Source organism: Gambusia affinis, linkage group LG22, assembly GCF_019740435.1.
Source record: "Gambusia affinis linkage group LG22, SWU_Gaff_1.0, whole genome shotgun sequence".
NCBI classification, from domain to species: Eukaryota; Metazoa; Chordata; class Actinopteri; order Cyprinodontiformes; family Poeciliidae; genus Gambusia; species Gambusia affinis.
In genome coordinates this window covers 13,486,137-13,502,298 of record NC_057889.1, presented here as the reverse complement: position 1 = coordinate 13,502,298, position 16,162 = coordinate 13,486,137, and the positions used below count along the sequence as shown (strand labels likewise).

Below are 16,162 nucleotides of genomic sequence, written 5' to 3'. Positions count from 1 at the left end.
CTGTCAAGATTTGTGTATGAAATAATGGTACAATGGTTCCTTTCATATGCACAAATGTGCCTAATTACAATAGTATTTAATAGCAGTCTTTTGCAGTTAATATAACTTTTTCTGGTGTTGCAAATCTTAGATGGTCACTGGATCTGTAAGATAAAACTCTGTGCCACCAGCAGGGTCAGGTACTGTCCATCACTAACTGTTGTGTAATTCACTGTAGCATCCTAAAAGACTTCAATGCCATCAAGTGTGGATGGCCAGACTGCTGCTGTGGGAGGGAGCCTCAGCCTTCGTCTGTCAGCAGAGATCTGAAAGTGAACAAGTGGCGGGTCAGCTTTGCTCCACATCCCAAAAGTGTTTACTGGTAAGATGAGAAACGTCAACACTTCACACTGCGTGCTCCCTGTACGTCCTAACAGTATGTTAAAACAATTTAAATTGTGTTTATTTACTAATTTATTCATTGTTAAAAAATAAGAAAGCATCAGGGTGGAGTTTAATGAATGCATGTTGTTTTGGACATTTTCAGTTTTCTCTCTTTTAGTCTTGCTCATATCTTGCTTACACACAATAACCTCTGATGGTTTTTATTTTCTTAGTATAACTTCTCTGTTTTGGTTTCCATGACCACCAGGGAGAACCTTTCAGTGCACGGTTTCTTCTGGGTCATCCGCTGGCTGGGAATAAACCTTTTCCTGTTTATCCTGCTCACCTTCCTGACGACTCCCACCATCATCATTAACGTCATAGATAAGTTCAACGTGACTAGTCCAATATACGATCTTAATGTGAGTTCTGGTGATTCAAAAGAACATTAAGCTGTCATGGTTTTGTTTTGGGAGGGGCTTTTAATCTTTATGTTGATTTTTATTTCTCATTCTAGAGCCCCATCATCAGCCAGTTCTTCCCGACTCTTCTGCTTTGGTCTTTTTCTGCATTGTTGCCTACAATAGTGTACTACTCTACTCTCGGAGAGGCACACTGGAGCATGTATTACAAACACATTACACTGTGGTAGTGAGTGCATAGAACAGGTTTTTATGGCAAGTACATATTTTTATTTTTCTGTCATCTGGGTCCCAGGTCCAGTGAGCAGCTGAGCATGATGCGAAAGTTGTACTTCTTCCTGCTCTTCATGGTCCTTATTCTTCCCTCGCTAGGACTCACCAGGTAATTCTGATCAAGCAGAATATCACCTACCAAGTGAAATTTTTTTATTAACTTAGTTTGTAACTTAGTTTGTTTTTGTGCTTGTAGTCTTGCATGGTTTTTCCGTTGGCTGTTTGATAAAACGTTTCTAAATGATGGGAAAACAAGATTTGAGTGAGTATTTTTTTTCATTGGTTCTCTAAATTTAAGTCAATTATGTTCTTTAATTAGAATTAAGAAATGTGGAATTATTTGTTGCTTTATCTGACTCTAGCAATTATTGTCTGGATAAATGCTTCCAGTTTTGTTCCGCTGTCCTACAGGATGATATTCATCATATCTTCCTAGGTGTTGATGACCTTTTTTTTTCTTTTTTTCTTTTTTAATAATCCTCCAGGTGCGTGTTTTTACCGGACCAAGGTGCGTTTTTTGTGAACTACGTGATCGCGGCCGGCCTGGTGGGCTCTGGGATGGAGTTATTGCGGTTGCCAGGGTTACTGCTTTACACCATACGTTTGATGCTTGCTCGCTCTGCTGCAGAAAGAAAATACATCCAACAGGTAAGGACATTTTATGCTTTTCCTCACATTTTATTAGCTATTCTTGTACATATCCGTATATAAATCAGCACATTGTATAGGTCTCACCATGTATTGTAATACAACTATGGTTTATTTTATTTATATCATAACATATTGCACATCTTACATGGTTTTAGTTCTGTAGAATGTAGGTAAATTCTACTGAACTACAAATTAACAACTTAAATCTCAGATTACAGTGACAACCACAAGGTTTATGTATGAATAGGGAGGAGGAGTAAATAAATGTATCTTTCCCCCTCTTATTTTCAGGCTAAATTGTTTTCTTGCTTATGTGTAAATACAGTAATATTTTATAAAAATCAACTGGATAACTTAGATAATTTCTTGTCCATAATGCAAACATATATTTTTTTTAGTATATTTGTGTATATGTGTATGTACATGCATTTCTTTTCATTCCTTTTTTACCCAGTAAGGAATATAATGTGGATTTTTCCTCTGACTCAAAATAAATAAAGGAATAAATATTTTTAATTGTAGCAAAACTTTGACAAAGGTGTCTTTAATAAGGGCTGTTATTTCACATTCTAGGGTTTTTGTTGTACTAGAAATGTCGTCATCTATTTTTATATGAATATACTTACTGCTTCATTTAGAAGTAAATTTTAATGTTTTTTTTTTTTCTTCACAGCACCAAGCGTATGAGTTTGAATACGGAGCCATGTACGGCTGGACTCTGTGTGTGTTTACGGTCATTATGGCTTACAGCATCATTTGCCCCATCATTGTGCCATTTGGTAAATAATCAGAATCCCATTTTATGCTTAATCTGATTGATGCCAAGTAGCATGAGCGTTTTGGTAATATGTGACTTTATGTTTCATTTGATCAGGTCTCCTTTACATGCTGCTCAAGCACCTAGTAGACAGACACAACTTGTTCTTTGCATACCTTCCTACTCGCCTCGACCGCAGTGTCCACCTTGGAGCTGTTGATCAAGCTTTGGCAGCACCAATCATCTGTCTCATATGGCTTTACTTCTTCTCTGTCCTGAGAGCAGGTTAGAAATAAATGGTTTAACATTTAATGTAGCCACAAAATTCAATGTATTTTATTAGGATTTTATTTACAGACCAACACAAAGTTGAAAGAAAAGTTTTTTTTGTTTTGTTGTTGTTTTCAGTTCTAAACCTGGAAAGCGAGGCATACAATTGTTTTGGTATTGAGCACTACCAGATCAGTAGAACAAAATCTTTCTCTAATTACAGCTGAGATACATCTCCACCTGCTTTGCACATCTACAGACTGAAATGTTCTTATCAGATAACTTAGGCTCAGTCAGATTGGATGGAGAGCATTTGTTGACAAGAATTTTCAACTCTTTAGAGTCCATTTACAAAGAAATTGGGGTTCTGATATGGTTAGATTTTTATTTTGATGTCTTAGAGTTAAGAGACGTAAAATATAAATGCAAGTTAGTATTCAGATTTTTTTTTTAAAGTCTCATTTGAGATTTCTTTGAATATTTTTGCAAGGCACTCTACGCTTAAAAGAAGTTTTAAAAGTTGGACATGTTGATAACATTCATTTTGAGTAGTAGGTACATTTTGTGATTTGTTGTCCTTTAAACCTTAAAAGGCGTCTGTTTTTACACTGAAATCTTTTCGATGATTCTGCTGAAGCGCTGATATTTTAAGGTGAAATCCTAAAATGAGAAAAACGAAGCTCCGATAACATGTCCCCCTGCAGTCAAGGTTCACAATAAGGAATCCTCCCTGTGAAATGTAAACAATGTTAAAGATATGTAAACAATACACAATCTGCTTGTTCCCTTACAGATCAGACATTGTGTTCCAGAACTGCATGTCTCTTTAGTGTGAAAAGCCTGTTCAGTGTAGCGGCAGTGTGAACAGCCTTTGTTAAAAGCCCCTAAGGCGCCAACTGAACCTCAAACCTCAAAGTTCAAGGTCGTAAAAATCTCAAATTATTGAAGGTTTATATTTTAACTTCTTCATAAAAATAATGCCTTTAACGTGCCTTGGAGAGGAGAACATTCTTCTGATTTTGAAGATCAGGGAATCCCAATTACTCCAATAAAGGAAAAATCTTCAGACAGTTGAAATGAGTTTTCATGCATACCTCTGTGTTGTGCAACATATCATTTAAGTTTATTAAAAATGTCTCGTTTTGACAGGTCACCTGTCTAGCTGGAAGAAAAACTACGCTCTAATTTATTGTGATATCCTCCTCTTTTGCTGAGAAGAACTATCTGCAATAATTAATGAATGATTTACTGCCAGTGTCACATGTGTTTGCAGGCAGATATTTTGCTATATTAAAAGTTATTAAGATTAATCAAAGGATTGTCTGCTTCAGGCAGCTATTAGCAAAAAAACACACCTGTCTGAGGCAAATACCTTTACTACGTCATGATTTACCCGTTTTTTTTTTTTGGTTATTTTTTATGTATTTTTTTTTACCCTGCCTGTTGTCTTATGTTCTTGGAAGCTGTGTTTACAATCATTCTGTACTGTCTTTCAGGTTTCAAAACGGCTACATCCCTTTTCACCTTAGTTGTCCTGTGTTTCACTGTCTTCATCTGTTTGGGCTTTACCTGCTTCGGCCACTTTAAGTACCTCAGTCCTCATAACTATACGGTGAGTTTTCCCCCACCTCTGCGTGTGAGCGCACTGTTGCTGTGACCTCATCCTTCACGCTGAGCATTCAACTTGTTTGTTTACTTTTTCAGGTCAAAGAGGAGGACCAGGATACAGTGGAGGGAGTGGAAGAAAATACTAAGGTGGTGTACTTGTGACTGTTCTTTCAAAATAACAAATTCCAGTGTGAACAAAGATCATACATGTCGAGAACATGTTGTTTCTAGTGTTAGTTATTAACTAAGAAATCATTACCATCATGTTTGAAATATTTCTGTTTGGAGACAGTACAACAAACAAGGAGACTTAAGGTAGAATACACACACAGAAGACTGTACTAAAGTTCAAATTAGCAGATTTACCACATATTTGGCTAGAATGTATGGAAACCTTATACGCAAAACAATTTGCAGTTCTTTAACAGTGAGCTTTAAAGTTTACGTCCTCGTTTTGCATGGCAGCAATAGAAAAACTCAAAGTTTTCTAATTATGACTCTGACTGTTTATATGGGCAACTTTAGGCAAATAACTATTGTTTGTAGTAATTTCTGGACCTAAACGGTATGACATCTTGTCTTTCCTCTTTTGAAGACTGACTAAAGATAATTGCCCTATGTGTCAAGTTATATTTATACCAAAGGTTGGCAGGAAGTTATGGATTAGTGCTGGTAAGATTATCAACTTTCTGATCATTTTAAACATGTGAAGTTTCAACTTTGAAATAGAAAAATAATAATAATAATAACTGACCTTTGGTTATAAACATTTTATTGGAATTTTTAGGGTTATGAAAAAATTGTAGTTATTGTAATTTGGTTAAAACAATTATTTTGTAAAATAATTTTTTTCCAACTGAATAACCATAAGTTGTAGTCACCATTGATCAGCTCACCCTAAACAAGAACTAGTTCTACATTCTGTTCATACCTTTAAAACTGAATTAAACAACTAACTCTTGTTCATTTACGCTCAGGGTCATTTAATTTATTCATGATTTATGATTGAATTTGATGCATGGTTTCAAAATCTACAATTACTATGTTTTTTTTTATTATTATTATTATTTTAGTGACTATCACTGTCTTTACCAGTTTTTCTATTTAATTCTCTGCTGTTGTTTTTTTTTTCCTCACCTAAATTTAGTTTTTACTTCCAAACTCTCAATAAAACAACTTTCATGTATTTATTTTCAAACTTTAGTTGTCAGAAAGCGAAACAAGTGTGAAAATTTTAACAAGGTTTAATATTATACATTTAATTGCAGCCATTTTCAAAACATTTTGAGGCTGGTTTCTGTTATAAACACGGACAAAATTGTCAATCATGTAAGTTAAAGACGGCATCTGTACTCTCGTTTGGACTTTGCTTTCTTCTATGGAGATCAAAGTTTGTCACTCAATGTTTTCAGATTATGGAAGATGCCATAAATGCTAACCCTCTGTCCTTTTCTGCACATCTGCAGGTTTACCTTCCAAGAGTGCTTGATACCCAATCACCAGCCACCACCACAAAGGAACCTAGACCTCAACAGTCGTACGGCTCCTTAGACGACAGTCTAACTGAGAACTTTAGTCCATTGGAGAGCGCCATGAAACATTCATAACTCCTTGGGCTCTTTTGAGGTGCACCTTAGAAACAAAGATGCCTGTAGTTACCAAAAGTGATTCTACTTGGTTTTCAGATCTGACTATAAACTATCCCAGGGAGTCCCATTAACACTTCCCCTGTTCAAACATCAATCCAACATCCTTACCGCCTTCTGTGATTAAATCGCATCTAATGTAAGTTTTCAGGGGCTTGTTTATAAGAAACAAAAATCTCAGGAAATTTTCTTGATATTTGACTTATCGTTTGCACTCGTGCAGCACAGACAGAACACATCCTGTTTGAGAACACTTTCAAAAGAACCAAGTAATATTTGTAACAAACACTGCCATTCAGAACAAGCCAAAAACTAAGTTACTCTGTTTTGGCTACTTGCACATTTTAAACCTACAACTTACCAAAGAGCTGGATGAGCACAAGTAAATATTTTCACCCCACAAGGGAAAGATTTTATATCGCACCTTCTGTATCTTTTATGTTTACTGAAATGACTAGTGTTTTTGCTTTATTAATGAGACAAAGAAACCAAAACTTTTACATTTGCAAATATGGCAAAGGGTCTGCATCTGAAAGTTAACTTTTTGTTGTAATTATGCGTTACTTTTGCATCCATAGGTAAACAGCCATATTTTACATTTTTAAAGATTGAATGAATCTTTTACCTAGACCTTTTTTTGTTGAATGTAATTGATTTATATTTTTAAAATCGAAGGAGCTCTTCATACTTTTTTTTTGTCAAAATGGTGAAGGAGTTCAGTGTTAATATATTATGTCATTTTAAACTCGAGGGAGAATTTGAGTTATATGTGCTAATCTTGTCACCGGGGGGCGCTGTTGAGCCGCAGTAAAGATGTGGGTCCCCTGAAATATTCATAAAGCTGTAACAAAAAGGTCAAACCCACAATGTTGCATTGAGCATTTCTCACTTATTCTGACACTGGTCTGGACCAGTTTACGGAGCTACAACCCTGCCAGCTCCACCTCCTCACCTGATCCTTTACTATTGTTTCCTTTTCTTTTTCTTACCCTCTCTTTCTCCTGGCCTTTCCCCTTTCTCACCACAGTACCTGCCTCAGCAGGGAAACACCACTGTTGTTAAATAAAGGGCTGTCTAGAAGGGGACTGCAGTGATTAGCACAGTCGATTGAGACGGCTGATGAAGTGCTACACTATCACGTTGAGGTTGGTCGCCGTGGTGAAAGGAAAGGCTTGGACGAGGCTCGCTGTAATCTAATGGAGCCTTGCAGTGGCTCTAGGAGAACAAAAGCCAGTTCAGAAGCAGTAAGAGTTGAAGAGGTTTTCAGTTGCTTTGAGAAAAACGACTTTGCTTATTCACTCACTTTGCAGTGTTAATGTCCACACGTTCTTTTACTGACCTTTCAGGCTACAGAATGGTAAAACACAAGTCCGAGGAATACATTTATCACTTTATTATTACAAAGCACACTTAGAGTATTTGGGTAAAAGCTTAAAAGATTTTAATGTCAATTCTGTAAAATCTGAAAGCACCCATTCGTTTTTTTTTTGGTTTTTTTTTGTTTTGGGTTTTTTTGGATGGGGGTGATTATGGCTCACCACTGAGGTTGTCATTTAATCTAGGGAAACACAAGAGTGCCAAAGAGAAGGAAATTGCCATCTGCACCCATATAAGTTGTTTCTTGTTGCTTACATGTCCAGTAAAATCCAGGATCTGATTTATGGATTTTGATCTTGTTGAATTATTCTTTTTGCACTACTTAGAACCTCTTGTTCAAAATCTGAAAAACCTAGAGCTGTAAATCCATCAGAGAATTATTTTTGATCACAGTTTTAGGTTTAACAAACAATTAATCTGTTTGTGAAAAGACAAAAAGAAGTTAATGCTTTTTGTTTTTACATAAAACCACTTTAGACAAAAATGAAAACAAACTGGTCTATATACACAATCCAAACCTAGAGTCAGTTATTTTAAGGTAATTGTAGATTTTAAAGAAAACTGGTTTGTTGTTTTTTTTCTTTTACTTTGTGAAAAATAAGAAAAAATATTAAATGAAGAAAGAAGACCTGGTCAAGGATGCCATTTGTGCAAAAGTCACCTCTGCTCTATCATGAAGTTGAACTTTACGTATGTTTAAGCAATAAATACAGTTTTTACTGTTATGTTTTTCATTAAAGTACAAAATATTACTATGCAACTCCATATGTCTCATTTTGTTGAAGCTGTAATAATCAAACAGAATCTGTCACGGCTACAATACAGAAACGCAACAAAGCCACACGACAAAGCTCTGCAGAGTCAGGATTTGGGGCCACTAATGGATCGCAGATATTCTCATGCAGCTCCAAGAATGGGGAGTTTGATGTTGGACACCTGATATACTATCTGTGCTTTGTGTATACAACGCCCAGCCACTGCTGGAGAAACTTCCTCTGTGGAGCAGAAATAATAAAGATGTTACGACTGCGGGCCTCGAGACGCATTGGCGGATAGCGCAAAATCAAGCAGCTTTCCAAATCCTCACATCAAATTAAACTCTGACCCAGAGTTGGACACGCCACAATTCACTGGCTCAGCCCTTGGCCACAGGGTTCTCGACTTGTTCACGTGGGCGTGTGAAAGTTTTGATCCAGCTGCGTATAAACCGGGCGTGGCGTACAGCATCTTGCGTTCAAATACACATGTATTATGTAGTTTTACACAAAACAGGCTGTTCATTTGGTGTAAACCACATTTCTGAGAACCCAGCAACATTTTGCAAATAATTTACAACCTCAAGTTAAAAAAAAAAAAAAACATTTTCGTAATCTTTAAAGCTGCATGCTCATACTTTCAAAAGTATAGGAACTCTTTCAACTTTTTCACATTTTCTCAAAATGTCTCGCAGCCCCTCCATTTCCATTGTGGCTCTGTATGTTATTCTTCTCATTCTGCTGGAAGGTGAACCTCTAACCCTGTCATAAATCTTCTCCACTCTCTGGCTTATATTTAGCTTCCTCCATAATCCTATTTCCTCTGACCAGCTTCCTCGCAACATGATGGACCACGTTCTTCTGTCAGTGACTTATTTTTATTAATCTTTAAACTGTAACCTTTCTTAAAGCTTCTCCACAACGTAATCACTGACCTGTTCCCCTGGCGGCTGATTACAAATGCTTGCCACACTTTTCAGATTTTTTTTGTTAAACCTTTTGGCTTAATTTTCAGACATCATTTTTTGCATATGACATATGCACTACTTTGGGGATAGGGTTCTCTAATTTTTAAACAGTAGATAGGCCAAAGCCCAGAGTCCGTTTTTTTTTTTTTTTTTTTTTTTAAAGGCAAATGTATATTATGATTCATTATCTGTGACATTGTTATGGAGGGCACCATTTGGAAATAGTGCAGAGAAATTGTCAGATTCAGTGCATGATGGATGTCAACATCAGAAAAGGGAGGTTCAGGCTTTTAGGGAAAAATGTGTTCAATCATCTAGCCGCCTTATTTTTCTTCACTAAATTGAACAAAATTAGGAAATTCCATCCTCCTTAATATAGCCTGCCTTGATGATTTGGATAACAACTCTGTCTGCAAGAGTTTAAATTAATAGCAGACATGACTGTGTTGTGGTTATCACTGCAGGGGCTTCGACAGTTCTTCTGAAAATTAGTGTCGGTGAACAAAGTTTGTCTTCCCTTCGACACATATAATTAAGACGCCACCTTACAAAAGCTGAGAAAAAAAAAAAATGACACATGAAAGATCCACAAATGCCACCAGCCTGTCTGGGCCTGAGTTTAATTAAGATGGACCTGGTTGAAGTCGAGTTGAAGTGTTTGACGTGGCTGTGTTGTGGAAATCACTGCAGGGGCTCTGGAGCACTTCTGAAAACTGTTGTCGCTGAACACGATTTGTCTGCGCTCCTGCGAGAGCAATTAAAACGCCACCGTAAAGAGAGAGAGAAAGAGAGAGAGCGGCAAATCACAAATCCATGAATTCCATCAGCCTGTCTGGGCCTGAGTCTGATTCAACTCGTCGGTGCTGAAGAAGAAATCTTTAGCCAGCACTGTCGTCCAATGAATCAATTTTAAAAATATATATTGTTTCGAAACTGCTGATATGGAGATGAGCGGAGGACCAGATGGTGATGTCATCCTATCAGAAAGCTGTGTAAAATGGCATGGAGGGGCAGGGAAAATTCAGAGGCCACAAACACTCAACCATTCAAACCAGCTTTAGGCCAACAAATGCCTTCATTCAATTTTAATCTTTTTTTAATAATGTCATTTGGCGTTCTGCACTAATTACATCAGTTTGGCTTCTGAGAGTTCACATGCAAATCTGGGCAGCCTATTGTTCAGAACATTTGCCCATTGAACTGTGCCTTAGAAAAGTGTTGCAAAAGAAGAAGGAAATTTACACAATTCAGTTCAAGTTCATGTAACAAAGGACAGATTTTGGAAAATCTGAAAAGTGTGGCATACTTTTGTTTTCAACCACCTGTATTCTAATATGCCTAAAAAAAATAAATTTCCACACAATGCTTTCAGAAGTCACCTGTTTGTAAATGGAGTTCACCTGTTTGTAAAGTAATCTGAGTATAAAACCAGATTTTTGACAGAAACGTAAAACTGCACATCAACCTGAACCCTAAAACATGGAAGTAGCAGCATTGTGGTGTTTCAGCAAGATGAGGGACTAGGAGGATAAAGATAGTTTATGGGAAAATGGATGGAGCTACATACATGACAATCTCTAATATGTAACTTTAAATGATCAAAAATGTATGTCTTTTTTTTCTAATTTGAGGTTATGATAGTAAAAGAATATAGGGAGTTAGTGTAAAAGAAATCTGAAATGATTAACTTCATTTGGTTTCAAATGGTGGATTACTCTGGTTAGGTCAAGTAAGATCACTAAGACTTAGCTGTTTGAGTGTTATGAGTATACACAGTACACATCCTTCTGCTGGAGCTGTTTATCCACACAGTGGTTAATCCAAAACCACTGTGTGGAGTGGAGGTGTGACAACCGCTGAACTCTGTGCCCTAACTGCATTTGTTATTGTTCTGATCTGGGCCTTTGTATACCAAATACGCTATTATTTAGTCACCTTCCTCCCTCATTCTCAGTATTCACTTAATTCCACACTCCCAGGCCAGCAAAGTTGAGAGAGAACCACTGTTTGTGTGCGTGTGTATATCAAGTAAGGATTAAACCCCATTTAGAGTTCGGAGGTTTTAGGGTCAGATTTCCTTCTTGTCACCACAAAGATCGATGGATGTGACCTCTGACCAATCTGCTCCGATCTGTTTATAAACATGGCGGCGGCCAATCACGGCATCGCGTGGGCTTGTGCCAACCAATGAGCGGGCCTCCGGCGATATCATGCTCTGTGGCACTCCCATCTTTTGTCCCGTCAGGATTAGTGCCATGGCAACGCTGGCCGCCTGGGAGCTGAGTTTCCCAGAGCAGCGGGACGAGGACAGAAACAGACTGCTTCAGTCCAAGTCTAACTTCCTTCCCGGGCCAATGAGGGAACAGAACTAAGGTGGTGTGTGTGTGTCTGTCCAAAACTTCCACAAAGAGTGCCAACTCTAATGAGGTGCCATCCTGAGCCACAAGCCCAAAGTTTGTTTGTCTGTGTGGGTGAGTAGGTGGGTGTATGAGGGGCCGTTCTTCTGTGTTCTGTTCTGTATGGGGTAAAGTCACACCACTCTCCCTCTCTTTTTTTCGTCAATGGACTACATTAACCAGAAGGGCAGAGGGCCAGGCAGCTGAAATCACCGCTGCTGACGAGGCATGTGACTTCAGACCGAGGCCTCTTTGTTTGGACAATTACAGCCAACACACAGAGCCCTGGAAATGTCGCGTGACATGGGAAGAGAAAAGGATGAGCATGAATGAAGCTCAGGAATAAATGAAACCAGAATGTGCGTACTGCTGCATGGTCTTAATGATTGGAAAGTTAAAAACCTAAGAGGTTTTAAACCGATTAATGCGCCGTTGGTTATGTTTTTGCGTTTTGGTATTTATCGACTATAAGACGAGGGATTTGCACGGATTCAAAAGCAAGATATGCTGCAATTCAATACAGCTCTTAGTTGGCTTAATACAAATAAGCAGGGAACAAAGAAACTGATATCAAATTGCAAACTTCGCTCATGCAGCACATGAGACTTTTTCCTCAGTGTCTGTCGAGCATGCAAAGTGAGTAGACCAAATGATGTGCCTTTGTAGAAATAGAGTAAAATGTTTTTAGTTATGAAATTATTAACAAATACAGATACAATGAGAGGCCAGTTTAGTAATAACATTGATAGGGCATCTCTTGAAGAAGACTCCTACTGGCCATTTGTGGCATTGCAGTTTAAAGTATCTGCACTAAACTTTGCAGTAGGTGACAACCTACTGCATATTTAAATATATATATATAATTTTACTGTAAGTATCAAGCCTTAAACTAATAGTAAGGCTTTATACTGCCAACCTTACTATTGGCAGACAAGACTCACAGCTTCCAAAATCCCAAATGTACCAGCATATTTATTTTATTATTCAACAATGCAGACATGTTTTACTACTGAACATAAAAAGGTTAGCTCTGTGAAAGTCTATGACTTTGGTGAATATTGCACCTTTGCAGTTTGTTTCAACTCTAGAGGCCGAGTGTATGGAATAATAACCAAAATTGTGGAAAGGCATCAGCATATCTGGGGCCTCTCTGGTGCTTGGACAAGTCTAAGCACTGTGACCTGGCACCCCGGTGTGGATTGGTCATCAGAGAATGTCACCCTGATGGCATGGCGACAGTTTAATCTTGCCCATATATTTTGGCAGCACTCAAAGTAATTTCCTGCAACACTCTTGGCAGCATTGCTGCTATGCACCTCTGCCCTGGCTGAAGCCAGGAGGATCTCACTTATCCATTAAAATGAAAAATCACAAGCCATGCCAACACCTACAGGACCAACATTAGGCCCCTCGCACACAAAGATCAGTGTGTGCTGAGTTTGTGGTGAAACAGGACTCTTGGCTGTGGTGAAACGCACACTTCTCCAAGGTGGACGGAGGCTGGCTGACAGATGAAAGCATGAGTTTCTCAGGCTGCAGTTCAAACTGCAAGATGTGCATTTTATGTTGTCCATGAAAAAGTACACGTTTCAATGACTGAAGCGTCTTGATAATCAGGAGCAAGTCAAATATCTCTATTCAAAATTGTGAAGCCTGATATCAAATTCTGAAAAATGCCCTTTTAAAACCCCTGCATGCCTTGGTTTTTAGGGGTGCATAGGTCATATGGCACAAATTCAAAAAGATGAAACGCTCCACTTGACAAGCATGGTATAATAGGATCATCATGCACAAGATCATTCCAAGTAGACAGTCACAAAAAATTTGTGGGATAGTAACCAGTCATATTTTTTTGAGTGTAACTAAAGCCAACTTCATGCTGCTTCTCCTGGAAGATACAGCTGGACTGGAGCCATGATAAACTCCACAACCGTTGTTCATTCACTGTCTCCTTAACTTGATTACCTCTATAAACGTTTTAGAGGAACAAGCAATTGAATTAAGGGTTTTGCAACACTGCTAAACTTCACAATGAAGAAATCAACAGGTAATGAAAAAGGATGACATTTAAAACTAAGATTTAAAACATGAGTGACTCAAGAAAGGGAGCAAAGACTAAATGTAAAATACAAATGTATTTTATGATTTAAAAGACAAAATTATTAACGACATACTGGAAATGATCTAAAAGGTGGGCGAACATGATTTCCTTTTAAAAATTAGGAAAGAAAACATTACAGAGTGATGATGTGACCACTGGAAATTTCCAGAAAGTGGTCATCCTTCAAATATGAAACTTGATATTATTCTAACCCTTACTAATTCTTGCTCACTCATTGGTTAATATGAAGTCATTTTGCTGAAGCAAGAGCAAAACAGGTTCATTTCCAGCAACACTTCAGTAACAACAGAATTCATTGCAGATTTAGGTGAAAACTTGATCTTTGTTTTTAGATTTAACATCTAAAAATATTTGGTGGGCAAATCTCTAACTCAACAAAAGTGCACAACAGCCCAATATAACAGGAAACACACACACAAAGCTGATTTATAAGCCCCGTTCACCCATGTACCGTTCAGTCATGTCCCAGGAATTCTGCCATATGTTCTTTGAGCTTAACCAATTTAATCTCTCTGAAAGTTAGTTAACACAGCCAGGAACCGAACTGTCTTTGGCCTCCAGTTTTTTTGTCCCTAAGCCTCTGTTCTATATGAGGCTCGTGGGAGAAAGAGCATCTGAGGCCTTTCTAGGACTTACAGTCTGGACTCATGTTTAGAATCAAACTACACACTTTTTCTGGCTATTATAAGGGAGACAATTTGTAAAAGAATCCTCCATAGTACATCAGATTAATGTATGCACAAGGACACATAAATAAAATGTGTAAATGTGTCAGCTGTTTTACTATTATAGAAACAAGCAGCAGTAAGTCAATGGAGGTCTGGGATCTCTAAATGTTACATTCCTCTTGGTCCAAAAAAAGCACCTCGAGTTTTTTTTTTTTTTTAGGAAATACACACAAGATCTAAAGTAGTGTCTTGTGTCAGGAGGTTTTCCTGCATTGCTTTGGGTCTTTTAAGTTACAGAATGGGGCCTCCGTGAATCAAGTCTGTTCCAACCCCGCAGATGCAAGATCAGTTTGGGATTTGCAGCGATTGCACTTTAAGCTCTTGGTCATGTTCCCTGAGCAGTTCTAGAGAAGTTTTTGAAGTGTGTTCCACTCTATTGTTCTGAAGTTGGAGGCCTACTCAACTCAGTCAGGGATAGGCTGCGGAAAATCTGGAGGGATATTTATGGGGGTGGAAAATGTCAAAAGATATTACCATGTAAAAGTCATCACGAAGTTTTACAGCTTTTTTGTTGTTTTTCACAAAAGCTGTGTCTGTCGGTCTGTTTGTGCCCATTTGTTTCTAGCCGCGTGAGCTACTTCCTTTTGGTTTTAGCAGTAAAGCAGTTCAGACTGCATCATTGTCACAACTGGGTATGTCCAGTTTATTAAGCTAGAAAATATAAGACACGACACCACAGCAGTAATGGTTAAAAAAGAGAAAACCTATCAATTTTAAAATGCATAATACCATGTGTTTAACTAACTTCATGCGGTGTTTCTCCTGAAACACAATGACTTTTTTTTATACATATTGAACATATTTGCATTTTGGAAGTTCAAACTACAATTAATTTGACTGTGATTTTATTTGTTAGATTAGCTCTAAGTATCACATAACTTGGCAGGACTGCGATGCATTTGGACCCTGTCCATGTGTGGGTTCTCTCTAGGTACCTCTGTCCTAAAAGATGGCTGTTAGTTTTATCTCTCTAAATTGTCCTTAGGTGTGCATGTGTGTGATTTCATTATAGTTTGTACTGTGTGTTGCGATGTGACGAACATGGGGACCTGTTCAGGGTATTCCCCACCTCAAGGATAAACAGGTATAAATATATGTATGAATTACATAACTACAAATTTGACATTAAATATCCAACTAAGCAATGTTGTGTTGATCATCTGATTATTCAAAGAGTGTGGCCCAATTGCTAACACACCAGGATGTGGCAATCCACCTACCTGACCCAGGTAAACACAATGAGGAGCTGTAGAGGGTCATGACTCAGAGGTGACTGTGTCCCAGCTGAGAGTTGTGAACTCCACAAATCTACAGTGAGGAAGAGTACAGCCTTTAAGCATGTTGAAGGTACTCTTGTCAGATGAGAGAACTGTTCGGCCTGCAAGCGAAACTAGATGGTAGAAATGTGGCCTAAGCGGATCCAGCTGAACTGGAATCAGAGTAAATGTGATCAGTTCCATATTTGCTCCCTTGCCAAAAGAGTAAGTGTCTGAAGTCACGTTCCAGTGAGCTAAGTGTCCTGGGAAAGGATTAGCCTGAGTTATATTTTACTCCAATGTAGTCACCGGATCTTCCCTCCTGGACTAAGTGCGCTCAGTCATGTTGTTATCATGCACTCTCACCGTCTGCGGCTGAAAAGGACCATCCGGTGGGCATGACGTCATACACTGACCGTGCTGTGATCTTTAAACCATTTTTCAATCCCATCATACCCCCAGGACAAGATTACGTTTTTTCCTTTTTCGTTACACAATGTATCTAATGATGCACGTGGCAGAGCAAACTTAAATGCTTCCATTGGAAATTAAGTGAACTAACACGCACAC

At 38.1% G+C, this 16,162-nt stretch overlaps 1 protein-coding gene and 1 long non-coding RNA gene across 4 annotated transcripts in view; one reads left to right on the top strand and one right to left on the bottom strand.

The window, feature by feature from the left end:
* Positions 1-8,232, top strand: part of tmem63a (transmembrane protein 63A) — a 15,873-nt gene extending 7,641 nt beyond the window's left edge. For both annotated transcript variants that reach the window (XM_044106277.1, XM_044106278.1), the window contains 11 exons: positions 218-361; positions 632-785; positions 881-987; positions 1,081-1,167; positions 1,255-1,320; positions 1,544-1,706; positions 2,383-2,488; positions 2,584-2,751; positions 4,233-4,348; positions 4,441-4,491; positions 5,811-8,232. In XM_044106277.1, the coding sequence (XP_043962212.1) occupies positions 218-361; positions 632-785; positions 881-987; positions 1,081-1,167; positions 1,255-1,320; positions 1,544-1,706; positions 2,383-2,488; positions 2,584-2,751; positions 4,233-4,348; positions 4,441-4,491; positions 5,811-5,951 (1,303 nt within the window). In that variant the 3' untranslated portion in view covers positions 5,952-8,232. The remainder of the gene's footprint in view (positions 1-217; positions 362-631; positions 786-880; positions 988-1,080; positions 1,168-1,254; positions 1,321-1,543; positions 1,707-2,382; positions 2,489-2,583; positions 2,752-4,232; positions 4,349-4,440; positions 4,492-5,810) is intronic.
* On the bottom strand, positions 1,595-16,162 carry LOC122825144. Of its 2 annotated transcripts, XR_006369588.1 has the most exons (4): positions 15,959-16,162; positions 15,557-15,644; positions 2,643-2,741; positions 1,595-1,680 (listed from the first exon to the last, which is right to left on the bottom strand). It is a non-coding gene; the product is annotated as an uncharacterized LOC122825144 (long non-coding RNA). The 2 variants fall into 2 exon arrangements; XR_006369587.1 differs by lacking the exon at positions 15,959-16,162 and having other exon boundaries at positions 15,557-15,952.